The sequence below is a fragment of the Apteryx mantelli genome, chromosome 3, assembly GCF_036417845.1.
Source record: "Apteryx mantelli isolate bAptMan1 chromosome 3, bAptMan1.hap1, whole genome shotgun sequence".
Taxonomy (NCBI): domain Eukaryota; kingdom Metazoa; phylum Chordata; class Aves; order Apterygiformes; family Apterygidae; genus Apteryx; species Apteryx mantelli.
Window position 1 is genome coordinate 59,175,561 of NC_089980.1, and position 12,436 is coordinate 59,187,996.

At 39.9% G+C, this 12,436-nt stretch overlaps 1 protein-coding gene across 1 annotated transcript; it reads right to left on the reverse strand.

Annotated features, from left to right (window-relative positions):
• Positions 1-3,354: 3,354 nt before the first annotated feature.
• CCR6 (C-C motif chemokine receptor 6) lies at positions 3,355-5,834 on the reverse strand. The gene is made up of 2 exons (XM_067294740.1): positions 5,788-5,834; positions 3,355-4,860 (listed from the first exon to the last, which is right to left on the reverse strand). Exons 1-2 carry the CDS (start codon positions 5,794-5,796, stop codon positions 3,775-3,777), a joined length of 1,095 nt encoding a protein of 364 aa, XP_067150841.1. The 5' UTR covers positions 5,797-5,834; the 3' UTR covers positions 3,355-3,774.
• Between the last annotated feature and the right edge of the window lie 6,602 nt (positions 5,835-12,436).

A 12,436-nucleotide genomic window follows, 5' to 3' on the forward strand; every position in this document is an offset into this window, starting at 1 on the left:
GCACGAGATATTAAGCTTTGATTTAGCACTGCGCACCTATGACCTACCTGTTTCTGAACTGCTTGAAAGGACAGTGTCAAGCAAGGATGCCACGCACCAACCGCAAGCAGAATGGAATCCACTAACAGGCAAGGAATTTGTACATACAATATACCACAACCCAATTGCTGCCTCCTTCTGGAGGAGGATATTAAGTTAAAGCTAACCAGCAGCATCTTCTTTGTGTACACCATGACACAACACAGTACATATCCTTCTCTCTTTAAACACAGTAGGAAACAAAGACCCATGTAAAAACAATTTTTTTGCTCTTTAAAAAATAACTGATGAAATGAATGCAACAAAAAAGAAAATTACACCACACATTCCCTACACAGTGTACTGCATACCTACCTTAATGTTAAAGTATTTTAATAAAAAGCAGCATCCATAGCAAACCCTGAAAAAAGTTATTCCACAAGCAGTGAAAATAATGTCTGATTTCCTATAAATCCGTGTCATTTTATTTCACTAAACTCCCAGCACCAACCCTAGCTCATCTTTCAGTTCTGTTGACATGGTCACTGAATAAATGACAAAATATTTAGAGGCCTATTAGCAGTATCGTCTGACCAGCCTGCCAATATAGCTACCTGCTGCCAAATGTCTAGCAGTTGGATTCTGCCCCTTCGATGGGGACGCTGAACTAGGTCTATCTGGCAACAGATTTCACAAAAATTGCAAAAAGGTATAATATTAAATTTAACAACTCATACCTTCACACTGCAAAACTCAAGTAAAAACTGTAAAGATACCAAACCAGTTGCTGAAACTTGCTTGTTGAAGCATGACTTCCATTCATTGAGCAGCCCTTTGTGAGCTATTTCCACCCTTTCACCCCCATTTCTCCCAGAGGCAGGAAGATTATTTATGGCTGACTGGGATTTCAGCTGCACCTCAAGAGGCAGCCTCAAGGATTTTTAGCAAGATCTTGATATCGGCACAATCCCTAACCAAAGCACACAGAGTACTCCTCTACCCCAGTGATCTTTTTCACCAACTACAATCAGAGCAAAGAAACAGAAGGACACATTTTCTACCTTTCAAAGTCACTTCCAATAATCATTTTTTTCCTCCCACAAGGCAACAGCCAGGGAGCTATCCTGCCTCCCAGGCAAGGCACAGCTCACACTGCAGTTTCAAACGCGCCAGGAGCCACTGCGCAGCCCTCAAGGTAGCCATGGGCCGGCAACCCGCGACACAGTCTGGCTCGGCCGCTCTGCTCTCCCTGGGGGAGGGCCTCGAGGTGCTGATGGAGGCTTCTTCTCTCTCCCTTTACCCCCTCACCCACCACGGCCCTTACTGGCAGGAACCGGTCCAGCGAAGCCGGGGCGCACTCCCCCCTGCCCCGGGGCGCCCCGAAGAGCAGTGCCCGCCCTCCCTCTCCGCCCAGGCAGCGCAGCGCCTGTCACCGAGCCCCCTCCCACGGCAGGCTGCCAGCCCCCCGTTATCTCCCCGCCTCGCGGCGCCCTTGGCACCGCCCCGCCGCCTCGCACCCCGCTCGGCGCTGATTCGCTGGCGGCAGGGAGCCGTTGGGCGGGGGGAGGGGCGGCCGTTGGCGCGGCCGTTGGGGACTGCGGGGGAGGCGCTGCGGGCGGAGGAGTGCGCGCGCCGTGTCGGTGGGCTGGTTGGTGGTTTAACGGGATTCAAGTCACGCGTTTCTCACTCCGTGCGCAGCTGAGCACGGCGCGGGGCCTCACACCCAAGTCTCGCAGGGACAGATGCGAAATCAGTTCGGATAAGAGAGATTTTGCACTGAATAAGAGAAGTTGCAAGGTAATACACATAACAAGATTTTTAAGGTAATACATGTAGCAAGAAACCCATGCTTGAGATATTTAAAATCAGTATAATGAGGTCTGAGGTTTTAGTTTTATTCAGCCAGTTATATTTTTATTTGCTGAATTCTCTTCTAGAAAATCATCAGTGCTAGAAACAGCAAATGCATGCATATGCATTTACATAATTTTGTATATTTTGCCTATGTTACAGTTCTTTAATGAGAAATATATATGATCTTTATCATACCCGGCATTAATATTCAAAAACCTCACACTGCACTGTAAACAAGGATGGATTGTACCAGCAAAAACAGTACTAGTTTCACATCATGTCATATCCTCAAGTGTTCTTCAGCTCTGGCGTTGCTGGTCTTGGCCCTTTTAATTGCCACTGGAGGATGTGTTTTCTGGTCCAAACTCCCTTCTCCCTTCAGTCACGAGTTCAAAAAAACATCCAAGGCAAACTGCACACTGCAAGTTGTGTTAATTTACACTGCCGTCAGAGTGGAGAATCCCACATAACAGCAAGTCCAGACATTGCCATGGCTCACACTCCTGTTCCATGGGAACTCCAGAAGACTGGCACTTTCGCTGACTGCAGATGGTAGCAGTGGTGCTTTTGTCCTCTATTCTGTCCTGCTGCTCTGCCCTCCAGCTCTTTGAAGTGAATCTGCTCCTACTCCTGTCTAGAACATCTTTCTGTTTGTCAAGGTATTGGGGGTTTGAGTTCCTCAGCAGTCCGGGTTTTCCCCCCATCGTTCTTACAATATGGTGAAGCTCCCTCAGTGAACAGAAGTGGCGGTCAACTTGTTCACTGTTCACATCTCTGCTGGAGAACAGTTTCTGCATAGCCTGTTTTGAGGGTATTCCTGTGTGTGGTTTTTAAAAAATCACTTAACTTTGCCGAAAAGTCATGACTGGGTAAAAAAAATTCTTTCATTTATTATAAATATTCCTATATTCATTGTGAGTCAAATGCTGACCAGTTTGGTGAAAATCTGGCCAAATTAAGTCACACTCTACTCCTATTTTTAGATATTGTCCTTAATAATTTCTGAAGTTAATAGAATAAATTTCATATATGTGTATTTGTGTTAGTAAATCCATTCCTAAGGAAACTTTGTTAATGGTCTCTAAGTAGCAAGAAATGCATCAGGTTTTGTCACTGATCTAGTTGCAACAAAAAGTATTGGAATTTGAATAATCACAGTTCTGTTCTTCAGATTGTCTGCCTCTAAAGAAGTGGTGTGTATTTCAGCTAGAAAGAATCAACTTTTCACAGGGATGTTTGCACGAAGTGATCAGCTTCAGTGAATTCCAGGATCTGAATCCACTGCTAAATGAAAGGGAGAATCTCTCAAATAAAGCTCTGTTCTTTGTTCAGCAGATAATCTGAATAGCTAGCAGAAAACCTTCCTGTGCATATTTCAGTGTTCTATTTATTTCATAATTTTCTACTTTTCATAATACTCTCTTTAGTAGACAGGTCACTATTGGCTTTGATCAGCCTCAGTCATGGTGTAAGCTTGTGCAACTCCTTTTAGAGGCATCTGATGAGCAGGTGGAGCACAGAACTAGGCAAAGATTTATGAGACCCAAAATCTAAGTCCAGCTATGCCTGTTTCTTTGTCTTTCTGTATACTAGCTTTTCTTGAATGAGACAGGCGGTTTCTATTCAAAATGAGGAGTGTTCCTTTATCAACATCACCTTCCTGATAATTCTAAGTGATTGCACTTTAGAAGAGCATGGATGTTAGGTGAATAAGATTTCAGTTTTTCAAAGGACAGTGTTAGCCTTTTGTTTATGTTATTTTATTGAAAGGAGCTGTGATTCATGGGAGCTTGCCATTGGGGTGCAGAAAAGCACAAATGACTGGTTACCATATGCACAGTGAGACTGGTCTGGGTTGTTCAGCGAGCAGAATCTTTCAATAATAATGTTGTTCAAATTGTGTTATATAGTAAAAGAAGATATATTATCACTCAGAATTTCGCTAGTCTGTCTTGAATGATAAGTATCAGAGTTTGTCCTTGAACTACGGCTGTTGTATTTCTTGTATCTCATGCACCACAGATCTTTCATTATCTTCACAAAGTAACTTCTAAACTTCACTCCAATAAATGCATAGAGCACAGGGTTCAAGCAACAGTGTAAGAATGCTATGGCTTCTGTGGTGTATTTTGCATAAGCTATTTTCTTTTCACTGTCACAAGATTTGTTCATCTTGCCCAGATTTGTGGCTGTCACAAGAAGAACGATATTATGGGGTACCTGGCAAACTAGGAAAACAACTACAATTAATACTATCACACGGATTGCTTTGTTTCTTTTGGAATTTTGAGTTTGTTGTAAGGATTTGACAATGAATGTATAGCAAAAAATCATGAACATGAAAGGAATAAAAAAGCCAAATCCAAGTTGTAGACTCAGCAGCAATAATTTCAGCATAGGGCTTTCAGATGTTTCGTCAGATCTGTGATCACAAATCTCTTTGGTTTCATTGATGGAGAAGCTGTAACTTTCACTGTATAGGAAAGAGGAACTGGAGATTAAAACTGATGCTATCCATACAACCAAACAAATCAGTTTACTGTATGCTAGCGTTCTTGCCCTGAGTTTAAGTGACTTTGTTGCTTGTACAATAGCTATGTACCGGTCCACGCTGATAAAGGCCAAAAGCAGCATGCCACAGTTGAAGTTGATTGCATAGATACCTCTGCTCATTTTGCACATGAAATCACCGAAAATCCATTTGTCAGCAGCGTAATTTGCTGCCCACAGTGGGAGAGTGAGAACAAACAGTATGTCTGCTATTGCCATATTGAAGAGGTACACATCCGTCATGGACTTGGTTCTTTCATATAAAGCAAAGGTCATCACTACAAAGATGTTACCAACTAGGCCGACAACACAAATCAACGAATATGCAACTGGCAGAAATACTTTTGTGAAGTTTCTGACTTCCTCCTTGGAACATGGTTGTGCAATTAGAGAAAGATAGTCTGTCTCATATGCATAATCTGTGGTATTAGGCTCTGCCTGTAAAAAAGAAGATCACCAGTTAATTACTTAATCACTAGCATTCCTTTCTGCAATTCCTATATGGTAGAAAAATGATAGGTAACAAAGTTGTACAAATACAAGGTACTAGTAGCTTTGGAAAAAATACACAAGTATTAAAAGGCTTGCTGATTTGAAATGCAGGTGACATTTCCCTTATGGTAACTGTAATCTTTCTGTGCAGTCTTTCCCACCTTTCAACTTCAAACCTATACCAAGCTTATCTCAGACAATCTGAAACACCGTTGTCTCCTCCAGCACTACATGTTTTAACGCTGTTGTAAAATACTGTACATGAGAAGGTCCTCTTGTCCCCCACCTCCCGAAATCAAATATATTTAATACTCTGGAGGAGACTTACAAGAACTAAATAGTGAATTTGATAAAACCTTAATTAAAATATAAACATGGAGATAATCTTTTGGGATGTCTCAAAGGATACCATCCTTAAATATGTTATGCAGAAGAGATTAATCTGCCATCATGGAGAAGTCCATAGTGTAAATGTCTGCATCTTAGGTAGGGGTCTAGGCTTGCTTTAGAATGAAGGGAGAGGAACAGGCCAGTCTAGAATGTTACACATTTCATACTAATGTAGAAGTCTAAAATAGGTTGGCTGAATCAAGCCTAAAAATGATTACCTCTCTCCTCTCAACTAGACAGGTAATCCAGTGCGGCTAGCCTGAGAAGCAGACACTTGCACTGCAGACACCAGACCTATAGTTAGATTGAGTGCAACCCCAAATAATAGTGTGCTTTGCCAATGAACTCTGCTGTGAGAAACTTCTTATTAGCCAATTACTTCCAATATTATGGCACTCTTGGACCAGCAGCCGCAAAGAGCTTGAACTACCAGATTAATTGCTTTATTGGTTTATTAATATAGTTTATCAATTAAATACTTACGTTACTCATTTTGGCAGTACACTTTTGAGAAGGAAAAATGTGAGAAAAGCTTCAAAATGCTTTCCCAAGGATTTCTGAAAAGAAAAAAAGGAGATTGGATTAGGAAAATAACACAAGAAAAGTGAACTGGTAGAAAAACAATTGGAAATAAAACATTTATTCAAAGAAGAATCACGTCACTTCAGCTATATCAACAATACACACAAGCACCTCAACAAATCATATTTCTCTGCCTTTTTCTGTCTTCACATTGTGCAGACATGGAAGGCTGGTGGTTTGTATCAGTATAATTAAGAGCACCACCTTACCTATGGAATGGTTATTTGTACAGCTAATAAATATATGAGCATATGTGACTCTTGCTTCACATTGACTTTGTACTACAGGAAATTAGAATAAATTTTACTTTTAAAATATCTGTATGACAATGGAAATTGATGTATTAAGATAAAAATGAGACAATAAAACAGCACCACATTACTTATGTTACTCCATAACAGTTTTACTACATTTTAACATGGATAATTGCTTATTACAGTGCACAGGGTAGTACCCAATGTGGGCAAGGACTGAGTGAGCACTAGTGTGACTCATTTTTATCCCTGTACGGTGTATAGATCTCTTTTGTTATACACTGCATAATATCAAAATTCCAATTTTGGGACAAAATAACTTTCTTTATCTCTGTGCTATCTAGTATTTTACAAACAGTAATTAATTTATTTGCAGAGCACTGTGTGATGAGGAGGTATTGTTACATTTATTTTACAGAGAAGGAACTCAAGCATGGAATCATTACAGTAAGTATCCCCTTGAGATGTTCAGTTTGCAACACCCCTTCCCCCCAACATCACTTTTAAGTACTTAGCATTACGTAAGACTTCAGGTGTATAAAGGACTGAATCCATTGACTGTGGTTGCAGTGAGGCTCAGACTTCTGCAAATCAGACCTCAGGTCTGAAAGTCACAGATACAGATAAAATGGGGAACATGTCATTGGTGGCCGCCTATACAAAGCTGGGATTAAATGACTTGCTTAACCTCACGCAGGAACCAGCAGGCAGGAGATTTAGTTCCTCAGCATTTGCCTGCTGTAACCATGAGTTCAGTCTTCCTCTTCTTCATTCCTTGCTCCCTGAGAATTGCATGTGCCAGCAATGCAGTAATTGCAGGGACTGGGTCACATATTTGCTAAGGGTGTGAATGTCATTTTCATTTAGATTTAGAGTATCTCTGCTTTTTAGTAGTTGTGCTGCTAGGAGGAAGTGCATGTGGGTCACATTTTAAGTCTAAATTAACAAATCCTTCCTGTCTGGGAATTACAAGTGGGGCAGATGCAGTCCAGATATAACTGGGAAGCTGGGGGAGGGAGAGGACTGAACACTCTCCACTCACTACCCAAAAGGCAGCATAATGAGGATCAGACTGTGTATGACTCATGTGGGGAGACAAGCTCATAAGAGATGGCTGAAGGTCTGTAAAAGCCCACACTATGTGATGTTGCTTAGCATCACTGCTTCGCAGGCTTTCCTGCACTTTAAAGAAATCTTTAACCACCACTCCAACTTCCTCTGCTGGCTTTTCAAAGCTGATTTTCTGAAGCTGCTGGAGTGTAACAGCCTGAACACCCTTGAACACCTTCTGAAGCAAGCTTTAACAATTTAAATTTGTCTCACAGACATGCAAAGCTTTATAAGCCGTGTGGTTAAGTTCCACCACTCAGCTGGAGCTGGTCCCTGGCCCATGTTCTCTGAGCAACCTGAGCCAATCTCCATCTATTGCTGTAGCCTCCTCTGGCCCCATCCAGCGAGATACACATGCCTTTTCTTGGTCTTTCTGTGCAACTCCTTGCACTAGGTAGCACTTGCACTTGCACTAAGTACAGCAACTCTGCAGTTAGACAGCAATAAATGAGTACCTGTCCAGGTTATTATTTTAGAGACTGTTATCATTTTATTGTTGCAAGAAAAATGGAAATGGTACGATCAATACCTTGCTAGGATATACATGATTATAATATACAAAGACAGCCTGATGGTGTATTTGCTCTCTGAAACCATAGCCCTTCATTGCACTTAGCCAAAGTAACTTTCAAATTTCAGTATAATGAGTAGAAGGAAGAAAGCATAGTGAAGACGTTTAGAAGAAAGGGAGCTCAGATGTTTCCTAAGGCCTACAAGGAGGGATAAGAAGAGAGATCTCCTCACAGTAGCTCTGAAGAATGGTTCCCTGCTCCTCAGAAGAGCTCAGCAGAAAGCCTGTAGAGAAGAGTTACACCTACTCATCACAGTGCTGCATACTCTCTCTCCTTAATGTTACAGAAATTCACAAGGGCACCACCAGTCACGCATTTATTCACAAAAGGACTTCCACTCTTCAACAACAACTTCTTGAGGCTGGTTGGTACAAGAGAATTAGAAAAAGACTCAAACTGAAACCAGAATTTCAAAGATCAGATTTAGGACCTGATTTAAATCTCCTGAGCTGATTTGCTTTCATGAATTTGAAACGGCATTCACTGAAGTTATTAGAAAGATGCACAGGCTGCAAAGGGAACTGAATCAAATCCCCTATAAACATACTTTTGTTTTCAATTAAGATCTCTTCAATAGTCTTTTAATAGGCAGCTTTATGATCTGCATATTTTTGGCTTTATTTAGCATTAATATATTAGGTAATTATCAAAAATAAATTTCCATGTGGATGTAGATGTATGTTCTAACATTGCTTGTATATTACATGTAGATAGAAGTCTATGCATATGCACACAAACACAGATGTTCTGAATATTAAATGTTGTATAGGACTTTTAATCTATTCTTTAGCTTACTATTTTTCTACTTCAGCATATTGCATTTCACTGTGAAAGCAATATGTGAGTACTCAATAGTAAGACTACACTACAATCTTAACTACAAATAGTTTATTTGGAATTTTACAAGCAAAAGACAATGGATAAAGAAAGACCTCAGGAAAAAGATAGATTTCTACAAAGCAAAAAACTTCTCAATACCTGGAGGGAATCAGTAAGCACCCTTTAAGTATTGCCTATCGTCATAAGTCAATCCTACATGTCACCTCTACTTATATGTGTAGTTTAATACATTCATCATGTATACATACATTTTAGATTACCTTTTCTATTTTAGTACTTACCAGATCAGAATATTGTCTGAAGCTTAGATCAAAGCAGATGTGTGATTCTGTTATCTTTTGTGGCTGGCTGAAGCACATTCACCATCAGCCTCAACAGAAGTACACTTTATTTAGAAAAACAAGAAATAACAGCATTAGTTAAAGGTACAGAGTTCAATTGAAATTATCACCACTTCCTCCTGACATGCCATAATAATAACCTGCTTTTTACGTAAGGGAAAATATTTAACTCTATCTATGCTGGAGACATGCAAGCTGGATGCAGGTCATCTATTTATTAGACTACCTATATAATGGTATTAGCTTTCAAATAATTTACCTAGCATTAGAATCAAGTAGGGTGATCTCTATCTAAATGTTCTCACTGTTAATCGTCACTGTGCTCAGAACTTATCCTGAACGATGGCCCATTTCTGCATAGGGTTATGTGTGCACTTAATGTCATGCAGATCAGCTGTCTCATTTAAATCTACAAGATCACTTACAGTAAGAAAAACTGCCAAACTGAGTCAAATATTAATTACTAAACTGAACAAAAACTTTTTTTTCTGAAGAACAGAAAAGAATCTGGTTTATATCAAAGGGCACATTATCCAAATGGTTTGCCTGAGGTGCTTGCACAAAATGTGCAAATGCCCAGGTAAAGAAGAAAAATGTCATTGTTTTTGACTGTTTGGTACAAACATTTGTGGATTATGTGCATTCTGTTCAGGTCTGTTGTTAAAGTTAGTTGGAAATAGGAGAATATTATATTTTATCATTCGTGAAATTTGAAAACTATAAATGTTTCTTTCCCAGACTTTTAGTTTAGATTTTGATGATAACTTAAATATTTGTGTTAGCAGAAAAGAGCAGTAAAAATCCTTCAAACTTATGTATTTCAGAAATTGTGCATGGGAACATTCAGTTGCAATTTGTGAAGTTGCTAGAGGCACCACATTGCACTAATACAGGCAACCCGGGAAGCTGTCTTTAATAGAATGCTGGACCTGAGAAATGCAAGATGTTGGATGTCACGTGTTTTTTTTCAAAAATGAGCATATGACAGTAAAAGTGGCTCCAGCAGCTTTTTTTTTTTTTTAAGTGTGGTGCTGCTTTCCACAAACCGTAGCCAGTGAATGAAACAAAAACATTGCATAGGTACAAAATGTGTCTTGGTGGATATAAAATATCATGTAATGGTCCATAATCATTTAAGCAGCCACATGTCATTTTCTTGACTGCCTGTTTTCGTAATATCCAAGACCTTGACTACAACTGTGATAAAATCCAAGCACTTGCAAAAATCACTAATGTAACATGTATGAACCCTGAAATGAAGGTCTTGTTTTTCCCTAGCTGACAAACACATCCACATTTTGATTACTACTGCTGAAAGAAATCATCACTTTTTGATGCATACAAAGCTAAAAAAGTGTGATATCAATCTGGATTGTGACTTGACTAACTTCAATGGACTCAATTTAAAATTTGGCCTTCTTATTGCTGTTTGAAGTAAATCATTGCCTGTCATCACAGATCTGTGGAAGGTTATGATTAAATCCATAAAGTAGTTGAGAGGCTGATTTATGGTTTGGCTAAGTTCAGCCCTTGGATGAGAGCAGATGGCTGAGGTTCAGTGCAGAGAAGATGATGTAAAGATAGAAGGCCAAGAAAACAGTTGTTGCAGATGGCTAAAGTTATCTCCCTTTTTAATTTCTTTTGATAAATTAAGCTAACAGCTGCAGTTAAAGGACCAGGTTGCAGCACTGGTCAAAAGACTTGATGACCTGTGGTGATGGGATGGGCGTGAGGTTTTGGAGTCTCACTACTGCCAGTCATGCTGTGCTTACTGGGTAGGCAGGACATCTTTTAGAGAGCTCTCATTCTATGCTACTTGCCTATGACCTTCCATTTCTTTTCAAAGGCTTTTTTGGTTTTAAATTATAACATCCTAAATGGTCTGGGCTCTGTTCTACCTGACCTAAGTCTCCATAAAACTCAGCCAAAAAAAGTGAGTTGTTTGTTAAGAATGACTAAACAGCAAGAAAGAACAGAATGGAAATTGTCATAGAACTTCTGTATAAATCTGTCAAGCTCCCACAGCTGGACTACAGTGCAGTTCTGCTTGCTCCCTCTCAGGAGGTATATAGTAACACAAGAAAAAGTACAGTAAAGGGCTACAGGATAATCAGGCATGGAACAACTGTCTGAATAAAGACTAAAAAGGCATATAGATGCCTCCCTGTGAAGTTATCAGGCAAAACAAGGTATCATCACAGAGCACCTAATAAAAATGGAAGGTTTGTTGCTGTGGGACATCACAGATAACAAACATACACAAGAGTTCAAAGAGGGATTATGCAAATGCAAATTACATAGGCCCAAAGCAGATTATTAGTCACAACAGCTTGATGGAAATCCCCAGCTCAAGGAGGCTTTTACAGCAGATTCCTGAAAGCTGGAAGGATATTGCAGCACAAGTGTCACTATGCAAATGTTCTTCTCCTCAGGCATCTGCATCTGGCCACATTCAGAAGTAGGATGCTGCATGGACCTTTGGTCTCTGGGACAGTTCTTGTATTCTCAGCAGCCATCATGCACAGCAATAAACCTTACCTTGGTCTGAAGCAGTCCAAAGTCAGTGACTTGCAGCAGATGCTGGAGGACACCTGTGTTTTAATTGGCCTACAAAGATGAGCAAGTAGCGCTAAGCTGTTGTTCAATGCAGAGGGCAGCATGGAGGCAGAGCTGGGAGTGGAGAGGGTGCATGAGCTATGATGTGGCAGAAGATGCAAACTGATCGCACTGTATTTTTGTTTTGTATATTAAAACAATTGGCAAGGTGCCCAGAGCTTGTGAATAGGCATTTTCCAGACATCCTTAATCAAAATAACAAAGTACATTTCTCTGTATTATTTATTAATTTCACAGTTCATAACAATTTCCATCATTAAAACTTCACTAGTTTTCAGGTGGCCAATCTGTTAACTTTTGCTATAAAGGGCTTTTTTGAAAAAAACTATTTTTGCTCTATTTTGCCTTCATGCTGTTATTTACATTTCAAAATGCAGTAACGGAAATCTCCTAATTAACTTGATTTGGACTTCAGACAAGGCTCATAAGGACTTTTCTGGACTTTCTTGGATAGAAAATGTAAGATTCATTTGTAACTATTTCTCTTGTCTCTGAAGTGCTGTGAGGAATAGTACATTTACTCTTGATAAACTGATTTGCATATACTTTTTGTAATAACACATATGCCATATATGACAGCCAAGATCCTTTTTAGGGAGTACTCAGTTTCTGCCCGAATACTGTCTGAAGCAGGTCACTGCTTCTTGCTCATGGTCTCTGACATTTTGAAACATTGGCAACAATCCAGTTAAAAACAGCACATTCAGCGTAGGAGCACATTCTATGCTGGTAAAGGGATCTGCCAATATGGAGTTCACGGTGGTGCCTTAAGTCTTCTTTCTTATAACTCTGGGACTGAAGAGATGAATCTTACATA